Here is a 17,283-nt window from a genome sequence, read left to right on the forward strand (position 1 = left end):
GCCTACAAAGAATACAGGTGCTCTCTTGCTGAAGGGTCTCAGCTTTCTGTTGAGACAGCTAAGAAAGCTCACAGTGTCCTTTAACACTTCCAGATCTATTAATGAAAAAGAGCGAGTTAAGGCTGTGAAGTATTCAGTTCAATTTAGCTGTTCTCCCATGTATAGAGTTAAAGTGATAATGAATCGTAATGCAATTATGAATGCTATGGCTTCTGGGTACCTGGTTTGTGACACTGTTAATCACATTGGAGATGGAGAGCACTCGGCTGCAATCCAGGGCAATTTGTTACACAAGGCAGAGATGGAAGTCGTTATTCTTCTGGTGTCTCCGATGGTTAAATCTCCTCCGTCAAATGATGAAGTGTGGAATTGTTAATATGAGCTCACAGATTTTTGAAACAAAAGTTATTGTTTTTTGTTTTTTTGTTTTTTTGCACCTCGGCTGTGAAGCTGCAGATTTATTTCTAAAATCTTAATGATATTTAATATTCCCTAATATCTTCTTGGCTCTGTTCCCTCAGTAGTTTGGCCAGTGAACTAAATCTGTTGCCTGCAGTCTTGTCAGGAGCTTATATTAAGACAGCAAAGGCCAGTAATGTATTTCAATATGATACAGAGCTATCAGTATTGCAGATCTTAATACTGGAATTCAGCAAATAAGATCTGTAATTCTAATCCCAGCACTGCAGGATCACATTGCTTTTGTGGAGAGGTGACTAATGGTAGTGAAAGCAATTAATTATGAAATGGAATTATGAAGCAAATGAATTTCCAAGTGAATTAGATCACAGTTCTTTGGGCTTCTTAGTGAACCACAACCTTAATGAACAGTGTCAATGGATATCACAGACAGAAGGCTTTTAGATGTATCATATCTCAGAGCAGAATTGGATATAAATGATTCTTATTAGCTATGTATTTAGTGAATGACACCTTTTCTTCTGCTGTCGCCTTTCTGTTATGCTGTGATACCAAACCTACTTTGTGTTTCCAAAGGGAAGTAGAACTACAATAGCAATATTTTCTCTGAAAATATCTCAAGCAAAGATCTTAGTAATCACGCGTCAGTATTTTCATGTCCATTGCGTAGCAGGGCATAGTATCTCAGGCAGCCCTGAACTTGGAGGTCTGGTGCTTTGCACTAATTTTGTTGCTGTCATAACACCATGGCACCTGTAGTAAACTCTTACACTCAAGTGATCCCTTGTGAGACACCCAGGCTGTTGTCCAGGTGGAGATTTGGGCAGTGGAACACATGCCAAAGTATGAGGTTGTGAAGTGTAATAGGAAAGGCTGAGTAATGTCAGCCCCAAACTAAAGTGAGGGGCAGTAAGATGTGTAACTAGACTTGATTAGAAGCAAAGACAAAGTAACAGGAATTAACCTCAGAGTTCAAGGGTTTTTTGCAAATTTGAAAGGACCTCCCTTTGTCTACTTCCATATGAGATGGTCAGATATTCTTTGATAGGAAGTGTTTCACCTGAGCTGCTTAGAAGTGAATTTCAGTGACTTATTTCGTGCAGCGGCTCATGAAATATTCACATTGACTGACAAAAGAGCTTTCTCTGACGTATTGGCTAATGGCTGAAAGACTCAGCAACAATGATAAATGTCAGACCTGAGCTGAGCCAAGGCATCTCTAGGGACATGCTGTGGAAAGCGGTAATAGCTGGTGTCCTTTCTAATACCTTTCCTAGAGAACGGGGTGAAACTGCCTGGAGATCCTACCACTTTGAAGGGAAAAGCTTATTCAGAAGGAGGGGAAAATGGGCAGAAATCAAATCAACTTCACCCTGAGAAGAGAACTCGCACCCTGCAGAAGAGGTGGGTGGAAACAAAGATGAGGAGTGAGAGCTGGGAAGGTGTAGAAGGCAGCAGGTGCAGAAGAGAACTGAAGACCCTATGGAGCAAATCTGGTTCTTTTTTGTAAACATTAAAAAAAAAAAATCACTACAGGGAAAAAAGAAAAAAAAAAAAAGCATTGCAGCAGACAAAAGAGGAGTGAGAGGGAACAGAGGACTGTTTCAGCAGTGGTCTTCTCAATGGATCACAAAGTTGTTGCGAGTCCCTTTCTGTGCAGCACTCTCCTTGCGACAACACAACAGTTTCTGACCATTTAATTACCAGGAAAATGTTGACAGGGTGAAGGATTTTATGTGAAAAGGAAAAATTACTTGGAGAGGGTTGGAAAGGTAGGGGAAAATGAGCAGAAGTGAAGGCCTGGGGAAGAAGGGAAGGAGGGAGGCAGATGCCAAAATCTAGATCAGGCCACCAGATCTGGGTCCACTCTGGATAGGAACATCCTCCTTAAACACAATCTCTATTTTCTTTACTGTGGATGTACTGGAGGGGATCTGGGGCAGCTGTGGGGCTTGGGATTGAAGTATGAATGGCCTGGTTTGGGGTTGGAAGCCCAGCAATTGTGCTGCATGGACATTCCAAGCTCCATGGGAAGCAAGAATCCTGGCAACAATGGCACTGGGAGCTGTACAGGCTTCCTATCTTTAGGACACAAGGTGTTTGTGCTCCATGAACACACCTCAACAAATTGTGTTGGTATCATTGCAGGAGCTGGACATGATGGCCCTTGGGGGTCCCTTCCAACTCAGGATATTCTGATTGCTGAACTGCTACTTACAGCTTTTCACAGCCTTCCTGCTTGTTGTTCTTCACTGCACCTGTTTGAAAGTGTTTTGAAGATGAAATTATTTCCTGGAGGAATTCTGGTATGTTTTTTTCCCCCAACACTTCATCATTCTTATCTGCTGTATTCATTGTCAAGAAGCAGGTGTTATTTATTGTACGTATACTGAGTAATTTAAACCACTCTCTTTTTTTTTTTTTCTGGAAGTTTTGTTATTTACTAACTCCTGCCAAGTCGTGTCTTTTTACTGTTCTAGAAGTTTGACTTCATGTCCCTTTTTACTATCATCCAGATGTGTTGTTTTTTATTTTTCCCCACAGAAATTTTTCCTTAATTCCTTTCTCAATGTTTACTTGACTGAAAGGACACGATTCCACTGATTAGTCCATTTTAAGTCCCTACTTCTGTATTGAGAGAAAACAGAATGTTCTACTTTCTTTCCTTCCACCATTGGATAGCAAAGGAACCAAAGACCAGACACGAGTTGTTTGGTGCATGTCCTCTTGTAATGACACATCCGTCATATGAGCTGCATGTCAAGCCAGGCAGTAAGCTTCTTGTATTTCATGTGAATGTGGGAGTTTCCTTGCCCCTGTTATGGGGTCCTAGAGAGGACACAGAGATCAGATTATTCATCTGCCCTACAGACACCCATTTCAACGTGCCAATTATTATTGGATGCCCCTCACTGCTCTAAACACTCAGCACTCACGCATCATGTCCCAGTCTGATGTTTATCTCAGTTACAGATGTGAGGATATTGCTGATTCCTGGTGATCTTATTAGCCCTGTTATTACCATCAGTTCTTTTCTGTGGAACTGTCATCTTCCTAATTTCTCCTAATCTCATGCTTAGGCAGATTGTTATTATAAATTAAATGTAGGGGCTCTGTTTTCCCTTTCTACTCTTCAGTTCACCCCTGTGTCTTTCTAAGTGTTCTGAATTTTGTCCTAAATAGTCCTAGGAAAGTGTGTACAAATTTGCATTCAAAACAATCTTTGTGGAGATTCGCCATCACAAGAAAATCCAGTTGAGTCATTGTTAAGGAGAAATGGAGAACCCAAAAAAGAGGCTAAGAAACACCCCAGCTAACCTAATTAACCAGGGATTGTGCTTGATGAGATGACATTTCATCAATAGTGATACGAGTAGAAAACAAGAGGTAGCAATAAAAAAAAGTGAGCGGTCACAGGAAAAAGAAATCAAAGCTACAGTCATCCGCATTGTTAGATACTCATCTGAAGTGAAGGAAACAGAAATACAGGCTCAGCTGATAATGGCATCTGTGCCTGGAATGAATTAAGATATGAAAGCATCAGGAGGGAACAACATTGCTGAGAAATCTATGTATCTTGGGTTTGTTAGTGAAGTTTGGAGTCACGGTAACACTTTTGTGCTTTGCAAGAGTGCGCTTGCAGTGGCTATTCTAATTATAATATGTTCAGCTATCTCAGTCAGCAGGCACTGGGGTAAAATTGCAACTCTTCTGATATGTGTTTATTGACAGCAGTGGAGATGTGAATTTTGCTATTGTAAGAGGATTGAGTCTTAGGCCATGTAGTAGAGAGTTTGCTTCTAAATGAAAAGAATGTATTGAGAATATTGTTAATTTTTTCTAACCACAAAAATAGATGTAGATAACATGTCATCATGTCTGCTGGACCACTGATATTGTTGTAATTTGACTGCACAAAGTTAGTGTGTCATATAATATTTCTGTCAGTGTATCCTTCTATTTTCTAAGCAGATGGTGCAATCTGCCCTTTTTCTTTAGCTGAAAAAAAGACAGAGGAAAATTTCTGGCTTCTGAAATCATACAAACTCCCCATTGATATCTATGTGAAAAAAGGAAGAGCTGAGTGAGATGTTTACTGGCTTGCAATTTCTAATTTATGAGACTAAAGGCTGTTTATTGTTGGCAGTATTTATTACTTGTTTTCAGTCAGTTTAATTTGTTGTGATTTGGGGTTTGTTTGTGCTTGGACAGGAATTGTTATATTAGTCATAGTAACTGGAGAGGAAGAAACAAATGAATGTTTCGTGGAAAGGCTATGAAGCAATTTCTTCTGTAGAAGAGCTGCCTGAGGCTCATGGTATGCCCTCGAGGACAAGCTTCTGATCTACCCTTCATAGCATCTCTTGTTTTTCTGTTCTCTTTTCCCCATCTGTGAAGATGTGAGCAGCCTAGGAAAACACAGCTCCAAAAAAAAATTATTACCTTCATTTCACCTGAGACAGCAGAGTACCAAAATTACATTACTTGGAAAATAAAGATATCAATAGAGAGAGGTGCTTGTGATACTAAAGAGATGCTGCTAGAGAGGGCATACTTAAAAACAGGTGTGGTTTTCTCTTTGCAGAAGGCAACAAGAAGCGTTTTCTCAAAGAGGGGAAGAAAACAAATGCTGGAGTGACTTGTCCTTAAATCCTGGGGCAGAACAGAGTGGCGACCAGGGCTGCTTACCAGGTAGGACCAAGCAGACTTGAGTGCATGTTGTCCTGCAGTTTATAAGGAGTGAAAGAGATAGAGGTCCTTTTGGGATTTACTTTGTCTTCAGCACTGCAAATCTCCCGCGGTAACAAAGAATCATTTCTGAGACACGATTTCTCTCCCTTTGGAAAGGTATGTGGAAGGGTGGGAGCACCCCTGCTTCATTAAGGCTGTTCAGTGACAGTTCTTTGTAAGTTTAAAGGGAATGCTAAGCAGTAGGGAAACCGGTCAACTAACTCAGCAACATAAACTGGATAGACTTGTGATGAAGGGCACAGTAACTAAGATTACAACTTTTAATTCCAATGTTGGTGGGCCGCTAAAACTACAGGTGTAGCTTTTAGGAGGTTCAGCCTTGACTTTGTAACTGATAAGAGGAGGGAAGCAAGATGAATAGCAGGGATGTGGAGTACTTGAGTGGGAACTGTCAAGCTATGCAAAATATATACATACACACAATTTCAGTCGCCTTGACTTGGAAGCACTTAAATCTGAGTATGTTATCACGAACAGCACTAACCATAAAAGGGTGTTGGTGATCAAAGATGCCTTGTGGGTGCTTGTGCCATCAATAACGCTGTGTGTCTGTAGGAATTAGTATGTATTTACATGCAGAGTGACTCGGTCTCACCCTTTGATTTGATTGAGCCCTGCTTCTGAAATAGCTAATAAATCAAGAGGAAGGGGAATACAATCTGCTGGTGTGGATGTGCTGCTCATTTCAAGTGCGTCAGGCTGTGGCCTCAGCAGAGGCGCAAAGACTGCGATTACCTGAAACATTGTGCTGCTTTGTGCATGCTAGGTAAGGCAGAGGGAATAGTGGAACTTGGCAATTGCTGCCATGGATCGAATGCATAACAGTTCTACCCTTCCTAAGGGAAGATTCCACATGTTGGCGTATAAATACTATTTTATGTGCACAAATAGACCTAGGGCAAAGAGAAATATCCTAGCTTACATTCTGGTGGAGAACAGAACATTTAATTCTTTCTGAAAGCAGAGGTAGCTTTGCACATACAGATTTTCCTTTTCCTAGCTTTCATTCTTAAGGATATAAATGCTTGTGTTAGCCAAACCACACCATGCTAACATTGTACTTACACTTTAACTTTAGGTGACTGTAATAGAAAATAGCCCTGCAGGTTGCTTTTTGAATATTCCCTCACAATTAAAAATAGAAAAGTTTTAAAAAGAGCAAAAATCAGGAAGGAGTGCCTATAGTTTTTCCTGCTGAGGAGCTGGATGGAGCGGGATAAGCCTACACCTGTTGCCCATGCTGCAGTGACCCAAAATGTTGAGCAGGAGTGTGGTCCCATGCAACGCTCACACAGCTGATTTCTTCCGAAAACCAGGGCTACAAGCAGCTACGCTGCTATTGCCAAAATGCAATTCCTGTTTTATTTTACCCCTTGATGGGTAAAATATGATTGCATTCTGCTGAACCCACGGGAGCAAACTGGGACGGTGTGTCTGAAATCTGTGTGTATGTTCAGGCACATTTTTCCATCCAGCAGCTAGACTCATTTACAGTATATGACATTACCTTGGAGCTCGCTGGACATAAATTGACAGTTAAGCATAGCTGTGGGCTACTGCTTTTGGTGCACAGTTGCAGTAAATAATTTAGAGTAATTTCTTTAGCTATTTTGTTATGTTGGTTTTTTAACATTTGTAAACCATTTAAAATGAAAAGACATACTGGGGAGTTTGTTATGAACGTGCCTCAAGATGCCATTTAAAATAATTGTGGTGCTTCAGCCCTGCACAAACCTTTCACAGCGAGAAGATAAATGCACTTTATTAAACAGGAAACATTCACAGTGAAAGTCAACATTTAAATGACTGCAGGAAACAAAATAGAAATCACTTCTTTTGAAATTCACTACTGTTGGTGGAAACAGAGCCTTCACTGCAGCTCAGTTTTGACTGAAGCATTGGATACTGAACTCAAGAGTTAACAATAGGTGAAATTTGCAGTAAAAATAAAAAATACTAATGCTAATGGATAGATTATGGTAGCCATATCTTTATATATATATATATATATATATTATGGCAAGAAGTCATTTTTTGTATAAAATGGCTTGCAAATGTGAAAGCAGTTGTAAAAAGCAAAAAGCAGAATTTGCCACATTAGTTTGCTGGGAATACTGGGAATTACAGCACTGCTGTGGAGGTGACAAGAACAAGATTGCTCAAGCAAGCACAGGAAAAATGCATGTGGAAAGTTGTGAACAAAAGCAGTGAGTCCAGCCTTGAGCTAGGAGAAGGTTGAGCTTGAAGTTAGAGAAAGCAAAAGATAGTGTCAAAACAGAAATTGTACGATGTTAGAGCAAAGAGCGGATGGGTGAGGTGGAAGGGGATGTGCGATATAAGCGATGACAAAAGGGTAAATTGGTACAGACACCGTAAGACAGCTGGGAATATGTAACTTGGGCACAGTCTGTACGGATGTGAAGCCAGAGCTGGAAGACAAGGGAAATGCAGATAGCAAGTGACATGTTGTGTTCCCTTTCCCAGTTTGCAAGGACAACGGGTACAGCAGTGACAGCCAGGGCCAGGATTCAGCAACGGGAGCAGCATAGGCATCTGCAGCTTGGCCAGATCCTTCCCCTGGTGGGTGTGACTGGTGGTAGCCACTCCAGTGGAGTGGACTCCAACAGGAGAAGCCTTATACCATGTGCCTGACTGCCATCAGACTATTGAAAGGTTCCTCTGTCCCATTATCTCCTGAGCAGATGGCACTGTAACAACCACTTATAGAATCGTAGAATGCATTCAGTTGGAAGGGACATCAGAGCCCCCCCCAACCCCTGCCATGGGCTGGCTGCCCCCCACCAGCTCAGGCTGCCCAGGGCCCATCCAACCTGGCCTTGGGCATCTCCAGGGTTGGGGCACCCACAGCTCTCTGGGCAGCAGTGCCAGGGCTTCACCACCCTCTGAGTGAAGAATTACCCTAGCATCTAACCTAAATCTCCCCACTTTTTGTTTAAAGCCATTCTCTCTTGTCCTCTTGCTATCTGACCATGTAAAAAGTTGCTTTGAGACAATGAATGTGAAGTCAATTATAACTGTTTTGCTTTTGTCAGATAGTAGGTTCTTCTCAATCGCAGTGTAGTTTAGGGTGCAATCACTTTTTGTGTTTCAGACAGGCTGTTTGCAGCACAAGCCTAAGATAAAAACTGCTCCTTGAAAAAAAAAACTTCTGTGTTCAGGTTGAGTCAGAGCAGGAGGCCATCAAATAATGCTGTGTTAAGCACCAAGTGATGTTTTCTTGCTTTGAAAAGCAAAGGCCACAGTGTCAGGAGCAAAACTCTGTGTGATGGTGCCCCAAAGTCGAGCATGTCTGCTTTGGTTCAAGGGTGGCAAGAGGCAAGGTCTCCTGGGGCAGTGTGGCTCTTCCAAAACAGGACCTCCCCTTGCCAGAGACCTCGGCATTGCTGCCCTGTTCCAGTATTGTCTGTGCTATGTATTTATTTCAGGCTGCACAATCCTGACATTTTGGCTTTCTTAAGCCATGCCACTCCAGAGTACTGAGGACTACAGCCTTGTTGTTGCTCAGTATCACTGCTGGTGTCTCTTGCATTAATTTGGGAGGATGCTGGTACTTCACCAGCTGCAAAACGCTTTAAATTGACCCCAGGATCTATTTGCATAATGATCTGATCCATTTAGTGCTAAAATCAGTAGCAGTCTCCTTGGAAGTTAATAGCCCATTTGGGCTCTTTGTGCACCTTGTTAACTTCATGAAGGCACACAGCAGAAGACATTCTGTGTTTGTGTTTGTAGTCTCAAGCTGCATAATTTGTTGTGACACAAATGGTTTCTGTTGTAACATATCGGCTGTTTTCAGCATTCTGGGAGATTGATGATTAGCAAGTATTCACAGAGCAACTTGTGTTTTAGTCTAATCAGGGAAACAAGTAATTATTTTTCTCAAGAGTGGAACAGTGATTTGAGTGTTTTCATAGTGTGACAGGCACCTTGATAAACCCAATTAGTGAAAGACTTGTATTCTAGTATTCTACATTCTTCACATTTTTGACTTTTTTTTCTTTCTTTTCTTTTCTTTTTTTTTTTTTAATTCCCAAAGACACAATTTTTGCCTTTTTGTCTCTCTGGGGATTCTTAACAAAGAAGAGAAACTGCGGTGTTACTGCTGGGAGGATTTTTCCTGATCTTGGGGGAATCCATTCTGGAAGCTTGATCCAAATGATAGCTGCCTCCAGTTACCACTCTGCACGTTGCTGTGGGTATTTGGTTACAATCAAGACTGGAGGTTTGATGACAGCCGAAAGTACCAGCAAGGAAACCTCAGGTGGTTCAGGCTACAGCAGCACAGGTGCAGGATAACCTGGATGTAAGTCAGCAGAACACTTACAGGGCTAATTAGGAATCATGACCTTGAAAAGACATTTTCCAGTACTGTTCACTTTGGTTGAAGCTAGAGACAGAGGGAAGGTATGCACTTCCCATTATGAGTGCTAGTCCTAAGTTTTCCAAAAGTGCCAAGTATGGTGGCTTTGAAAAGTATTTTAGAGAGTTGACAAAGTGTTTGAAGCAGATGATTCATAACAGGCTGTACTAAAACAAACAAACAAACAAAAACCCAATCGGAGTGGTCATTAATTTGTGAGGTGAGCAGGCAGCACTCACCAAGCAAGTGGTGCACTGCCTGTTTCTCAGCCTGCCTCCAAACATCTACACACCTCAGAAGCAAATGTAGTGTTATGCTCCCTAAGTGACCTCCTGCTCTGCACTGCAGGAGAATGATGGTGATGTTACAGACTGGAATGGAGTAGGGGAAGGTGAGTTAATGGAAGGTGAAATCCCATGCTTAAAACTACTTCTGATGTGCTTTCTTTGTGAAGCCCTGCAAACCCACGGGGTGGCCTTTCTCTTTTCATTCCTCTGCCTGTATGCTTGGCTGAACCCCAGTGACTGAGCTGCAAGAAAGACCTTACAATTTGCTGGGATGGAGGAGCATCCAGAGAGCCTGGGAGACACCCGATGTCCCCAGGCACTGATGTACCCTCTCTAATACCCACAGATGAGTCAAGCAAGGCTCATCTTTCCCTCAAGTTCTGAAATAGCCATGGGAGCCCTTCATGGCAAGCTGCCCATGGCAGGAACCAGTCAGAACATGCTTCTTCCTGATGCAGGCAATCAAGGAAGAGATGAACAGGAGACTTTGCAAATGTCTTTATAATAAGGAAAACTTGGGATTTATGGTGCTAACTAATGTTTTCAGCAATATGCGTCAACCTGATTAATTTCTTTCTAAATTTATAGCTTGCATGTCCTTTAATCTATCTTGTGCCATAGCAACAATAACAAGCTGATTGCTGTACCATTTCAATCAGCATCAGTGGCAGTGAACAGATGTATCACTGCCTCAACAATAGCATAGGTTTTGTTACTTAGGCCTTTTACTCAAGTCACAGACATTATCTTTTTGTTTTCTGAACTTCTGGTGAAGGAGAGCTAACAAAGTGCTATATAATGCTTTGTGTTTAAGGGAACTTGTGGTAAGGAGGATTGAAAAGCAATACAAGCAGAAAGGGAAATAATCTTCTTTTCAGCTCTCATTCCTTCATTTGTCCTTCTACATCCATTACTATGCTATAACATATCCTCCTTCATTTTCAATGAAAAGAAATCAGAGTAATGGAAGAAAACATCACCCATGTGCCTGGTGTTTTCTTGTTGCACTTTGTTTACTTGTGTTTTCAGCTTTTTTTTGTTAGATAATTTTGTTGCAGTTGGTGAGTTCTCAGTTTCCTGTTCCCCAGACGCATCTCCCTGGTTTATTTCTCCCTATCTGGGTTTCAGTTTGTTGCTAGACTGCCCTTGACAGATCTGTGAGGCTGAGTGGTTGTCCAGAAAGACAGTGTAGGTTTCCAGAATTGCTTTTTGAATTAGAAGCTGCCTGGTCTGTTTTCATGAAGATACACTGAGGACATGATCCTGTAGAAATCAGCCTGGCTCAGTACCTTTCATTACGTATTTGCTATCAGTGAATTCAAATATCCTATCTAGTTTTATTAAGTTCCAGAATTCCAGGGCAGGATTTTTAGCCGTTCTTTGCTGAATATTCAAGGGAAGAAAAAAGAAAAATCTTTGGTAAGTGTTTAAGATCTCCTTTTCTCAGTGCTTTGAGTGTGTAGTGCTTAGTTTCAGGTCTGTGTATTCAGATCCAGACCAAATATTGCTGAGAAGGAGCATCTGCCATGAACTCTGTGAGGCAAGCAGGCACCTCCGTGCATGGGAGCCATTAGGAGAAAATCACTGTTTGCTAATGGTCAGACCATGGTTTCCTTTGCAGAATAAAGGAGGGATAGCTGCTCTGGCCCATGGCAGGGAGGGGTCTGCTGTGCACACCGTGGTGCTGCCTGGCCTCCATCCCATCCTTTTTTTGGTCCTTGGGGGCAGGAGGAACTTGTTGCACTTGAATGTTAGTTTAACCCAGAGAATAGGTGATTTTATTAGCTGTAAGGACCAGAGATAGCTTTTTGGATTTGACCATGCTGGAATGCGTGTGACTTGTTGTCCTGCTTCTCTTCCTTTATGAAGGTGGCTGAAGGCATCACCTGCCTGTGTACGAGGCTGTCACCAAGCCACCCCAAGGACAAGGGCAGGAGAGCACTGGGGCCTTCGTTGTCCCACTCTCCTCTTCCCAGCTGTTCCTGGTCCTGTGTGTCGGGTTGGACATCCCATCACCATTGCTTCTGAGACACAGTGAGCTCTATGTCTTCATCTCCATGAGCAGCACTCCCCAAACTGCCAGGCTGGCATAGCCAGACACCTGTCATACCACCCCACCACTGAGATTTCCCATCTGGACCCTTTTCCAGGCTGCTCTTATTGCCCTTCCCTAGTTCTGCTGTTTCATTCATTCAAGTTGTAGTCTTCATTTCCCCAGAGATCTCCTCGCACTCCTGCTTTCATTGTTCTGTCTGTTGCAGAAATGCAGATTATCGTCTCAAGGGCTCAAGTAGAGTCCAAATTCACTCTGACTTCATTCCTCAGGTTGGTTTGTTTGTTTCTTTTCATAAGAAACCAACCAAGCACTCTATCAGAAAACTCATCTTCCTACTCAGTTTCTTCTGGGTGAAAGGAAAGGCCATGTGGTTTATCAACCACACCACATCTTCTATCTTCCCTTGTATTACAGATTCTCTGGGGAAAAAATTGTCTTTTTTCTCTTTCTTCTCTATTGTAAAGTATTGGCCCCATCAAAATTAGTTATTGATTGCAGTGTTTTTCCCTAGAAAAGGCAATGACAGAAACTTTAAGCTTGCATGGAAAAATTGGGGTTGAAAAATGAAGTTTCTGGGAGACATTCTGAAAGATAAGACATGTTCAGATGAGTTAGTTTTTGTTCTGCAGTACCAAGAAAATGGAGGTAATATTTTACTTAAGGTCTTCTGAATCCTAACAAACAAATGTTATTTCTATAAGGAGAAAAGAGATGCTTCTGATTTTCATCAGTTTTTGGATGAAAAACATGCAAACATATGGGTATACCTCCAAAAAATCCTGTCCTCCTAAATCAACCATATTATTCAGTAACAATGTAGAGACATGGGGGATTTAAGGTAGCTGTAGGTAGTGGTCTACCTACCTAAAGCAACTGTTATCTTCCAGAGATCTCATGCTTTTGATGATCCATTGTCCCTTTGCTGCATTGTGCGTTGTTCAGAAAAAGAAACAAGTGAACAAAAGCAAGTGGCTAGATTAAGACTAAAGTAGAAAAATAAAAATAAAGAAATAAAACCAAAACCCAGAGTATTTACCCAGTTTTCATCTTCGATCTTCTATTTTACTCTTTTACAATGGTGTGCTTTTTTTCTTTTTCTTTTTCTTTTTTTTTTTCCTGAATGATGGCCAAAATGACAGGAAAAAAAAAGTAGCTTGGCTTCTTAGAGTTTGTCTAATGCTGCAATTTCACAGCTTACTATAGCTATAGACTTGCTAGGAAAAGCAGGCCAGAAAAGTAAAGCTGGTTTTATTTTTGTTTATGATTGCCATGGAGAGTTGTTGGTGTTCTTTCCCTTGATTCCTCGTGGTATGCCCAGTTCTCAGTAATTCTGTGCTGGCCTGACTTCACAGGGACAGCTCAGCAAAGGATCTGTCCCCAATGTCTATTAAATTCATGGTGTTGACCTGAGCTTGCTGTGTGTCCTGAGCAGTGCAGCATGTACACAGCTTCACAGCTGCACGTTCATCTTCATCAGGGGTTGCCCCAACCTCGGCGATGTTGGGTCTCCTTGACCAGAAGCAGCACATTTTGTTCAGTACATCTACTGTTGCAAGAACGACAAAGTCCATCTTGTTTCAGAGCAAATTCTCTGTAGGAATCACGTGTTACTTCTGTCAGATGCTGGTGCTTTTGGCACAAGATCTCAAACGCACGGCCTGTTCCTGCTGTTGGACTACAGCCCTCTGGTGGTACATGACCACTGCTTAAGCACAGAGCTGAAACAGCCCTGGGCCCTGATCTTTCTGGTGCTGCGTGCAGGGATAGCAATATCTCTGCTCTCTAAGTTCATACATGAAACATGGCACAGCTATTTTCTAAATTCCCTTAGAGACAGCTGCCCTGATTTGGTGTCAGGAAGAACAGCATCTGGACAAACCTCCTGTTTTTGACAGCAGTAGTATTTAGTGTTATGTGGTCCACTGGGCTAGGCATGGTGCCCTTTGCTTCACTCAGGGTAAAAATAAACAGGCTGAAGTCAGCATCCAGCTCTGCTGCAGTGTGCTGGACATCATCCACTAGAGATCAATTTCTAAAGCAAATAGGAAGACTGCACATAAAGGTGCTTACAGGCGGGAGTGTGTGGCTCTGACAGGATTGGGAGAGGTCTCAGAAGTCACTGTCAGGGCCCTGGGGGCACTAAGGGGTCCCCTTGTTGTGTCCCCCTGGAAATCAGCAGCAAGCTCTCATCATTCCTATGGCTGGATGAATGAAACCTCTCTCAGCCCTGAGTGGTGTTTGCTTAGTCTGATCTGTAAGTGCTTCAGTGACAGATTTTGCAGCCTTTTATTCTGGTGCTTCATTATTCATCCTGTTAGACCACTTTCTGCATAACTCGTTTGTATCTTAGATTACACAGTTTAAACCCATTATTTCTTGTTCTATTCTATTCACTATGGATGTGGAAAAGAAACCTTTTTTTTTTTTCCCCCTATATAATGGACTCTTTCTTATTTGAAGTTACATCCCTTTGAGTCTTCCTTAAAGCTAATCAGCCTCAATTCATCTCATCTCTCTCATTAGTCATGTTCATGTTCACGGAGAAGATGTGCCCTGAATGCCTTGCACCACCGCTCTTTTCAGCCATGCGATGTGACGTGGCCTTTTGAGCATCAATTCTCTACATGAAGAATAACCTCAATTCTCAGCATGAAAAATAATCTCAATTTCTGCCTAATGAGACCTTGCCATGAAATGCGCATTTGGAATTTCATTAGCATGCCCTGCTCTGAAGTTTCATTCTGGACAACAGGAACAGGATACTTTGGGCTATTAGTGTCAGGCTCTGAATAAAACAAAGCAACTTCAAAGGACAGCAAGAGAGAACAGAGTGTAAAGCCCTACACTGTGGGCTGGGATCAGTTCATGTCAGCTAAGTAGGCAGACCAATGAGCTGTCATGGTCTTACTGAGAAAATAGCAGGAAGAGGTTTTGTTTGGATGGTTGTGTTGTGTTTTGTGTGTTTGATTTAAATTGGTTTGATTTAGCATGAGAAACTTGTGTTGGTGGAGCTAAATAGCAAGGAGTGCAAGCAGGTTGGTGGCATTGGTAAAATATGCTGATGTTGTACATAAAGGTTATAGCCAATTTAGATTGAGAGGGAGTTCATGGCAATACAAGCAATTAAAGAGGAAGCAAAGCACCCACTGCATCAGGGCTTTATTGAGCTGTGCAGCAGTAGGTAAACATTTGCTCTGGGGCGATAATGATGTATCATAGAACACATTTAGAATGTAAAGAGCCAGCCTTCAGATTTTGTTCTCGCAGGAACAAGACACGTACCCTGGGAACAAAGAAGGAAAGATAGGAATCATTTCTTATTGTTACTTTTTATTGATATTGTGGGCAATGGGTAAAAATCTCTATATATAAGTGATTTTTTGATACATGCACACTGATAAAAATCTAGGAAGCTTCCAAGCAGCAATTTGCCAGACGTTTCATTAATGTTTATTGATAATCTTTTGGTTTTTGAGCCATCACTTAAGCAAAAAACAGCCTTTAGGATCCCTTTGTATGAAATTCACCTTGGTGGTCCATTAGATGAGCCAAGTAATTTGTGCGCAGCAGGAGTAGATTGATTTTTCCGTGTTGCTTTTGACATTCTTGGTTTCAAAAGAAACAGGGTAACATCTGCAGTCTAGGCCAAGCTGTTTTTGTCTTTCAGGTTGTGTCATTCTGGTTTGCTGCATTGGATTGACCGTGAGCTCTCTGGAGGCCAGAATGTCTCCTCATGCTCCCTCACTGAAAGTCAGAGCCTCTGTCACAGGAAGCCATGAGCACAGAGCATGAGCCATGCATACTTGCTTCGCCCACAGTAAAGCAATGTTTGCAGCAAGCCAGCAGAGAAACAACCCAAGGTGAGACTTTACTGAGTCAGGAATCCGACATGGAGAAATGCAGCCTGTAGCAGAACATGACATTTTTGTGTTTATTGCCTAGGGAGTTAAGGTTCATGCCTAGTGTGGAGTCAGCACTGCTTCCAGCCTCACGAGGAGGACTGGGAGAGTTCCCTCAAAGGCTATTTCTGTTCTGATAGGATACGTAAGGGATGTGGTTTAGTGCTAACGGATAAGGTTTAGTGAGGAGATACTGGTGGTAGGTGAGCAGTTGGCTGGGATGATCTCAGGGGTCTTTTCCAGCCTTGGTAATTCTATGATTCTAAAGCTTAAAAATCTCTTGCCATAAAAGTATGGTGCCCACAGTCCAGCAGAATCTGCTTTCTGATCTCTTCTGGAAGACTAACTCTGTAAAAACATCAGCAGCTGCTGCATTGTTTGGCTGGGCAGGCTTGTCTCGCCACAGAGCTGCAAATATTTGCATGTTGGTGCTGTGTGGAAGGCTTTGCTTTCTGTGCAACATGCAGATGCAAATATATATAGATTTCTTTATAACTATCTTTTTTATTGTTTAACTATTTCAGAGGCTGTGTACAGAGGTGAATGATATGTGCACAAACCCTACTTTGATTTTCTGAAAGATCGTTTGATCTTTCCCTATTTACATTTCCAAATAACGTGAAGCAGAATAGGGAAGATGCAGAAAACCTCTAATGGGCTTTTTATTACTCTAGATACAGATTTGATTAAAGAGCAGCTGAATTTCAGAATTACCTGAGCACCCAGCATCTTTCTTTTCTGTTAAGGTTTCAAGATATACGATCTAAATATCCATACTAGATGTGTCCATTGAAAAATGAAAAAGTGACTTAAATGTAAATGAATTATTAACAGATGTCAATATTGGGCTGTCCTGGTGTTGGGCTTCTTGGCTGTGTGAGCACTTCTGGAGGAACAAAAAACTGAAGAGGTAAAGACTTCAAAAGAAAAAGTTACAGGAAGTACATCTATCTCTATTAGAGAAACTAGAGACTCTCTGGGAATGGTGGCATGTGAGGGGGGTTAAAGGGATGGGAGGGAGGGATGGTGATTCTCCATGAGGTAACTTACTGTCTGCCACGCCATGAAAGGACATTGCACTTAGCTATGCCTGAGTTGGACTACCAATTCTATAAAGTATGACTGTGATCCTCCTGCTTTCATGGCTCTTGTGCTTGGTAAACTTACTGCACAGGAAAGGCTGATGTGATGAAGTATGAGGTGAGAACCAAATGGCCAAATTTTTTACCTGGAGCAGGAGCCATGCTGACTTTTTTATATACCATAATGTAATCCCAAACAACTGCAAAACTGCCAAGTAACAAAAATCAAGCTGTTCCATCCGCTCAGACCAAAATCCTGGCTCAGCGGGAAGCCTGTACACAGTGCCTGGAGACAACAACAAGGGACAAAGCTCTCCCCTGCAACACAGCCAGGACGGGCTTTGAACTCAGCCTCTGAAACTGCAAAGCGCTCATTTTGTTGTCCATGGATAATCCACCAGGCAAA

General features: G+C 42.0%; 1 protein-coding gene across 1 annotated transcript in view; it reads left to right on the forward strand.

Moving 5' to 3' along the window:
* The first annotated feature begins 5,077 nt into the window (after positions 1-5,077).
* BFSP1 (beaded filament structural protein 1) overlaps positions 5,078-17,283 on the forward strand; it is a 31,075-nt gene continuing 18,869 nt past the window's right edge. The window contains exons 1-2 of the mRNA XM_042818268.1: positions 5,078-5,112; positions 15,564-15,756. Coding sequence (XP_042674202.1) covers positions 15,692-15,756 — 65 coding nt within the window. The 5' untranslated portion in view covers positions 5,078-5,112; positions 15,564-15,691. The remainder of the gene's footprint in view (positions 5,113-15,563; positions 15,757-17,283) is intronic.

The sequence above is a fragment of the Centrocercus urophasianus genome, unplaced genomic scaffold (genome assembly GCF_019232065.1).
Source record: "Centrocercus urophasianus isolate 14NV4802_14NV808 unplaced genomic scaffold, USGS_Curo_1.0 seq_10, whole genome shotgun sequence".
Lineage (NCBI taxonomy): Eukaryota > Metazoa > Chordata > Aves > Galliformes > Phasianidae > Centrocercus > Centrocercus urophasianus.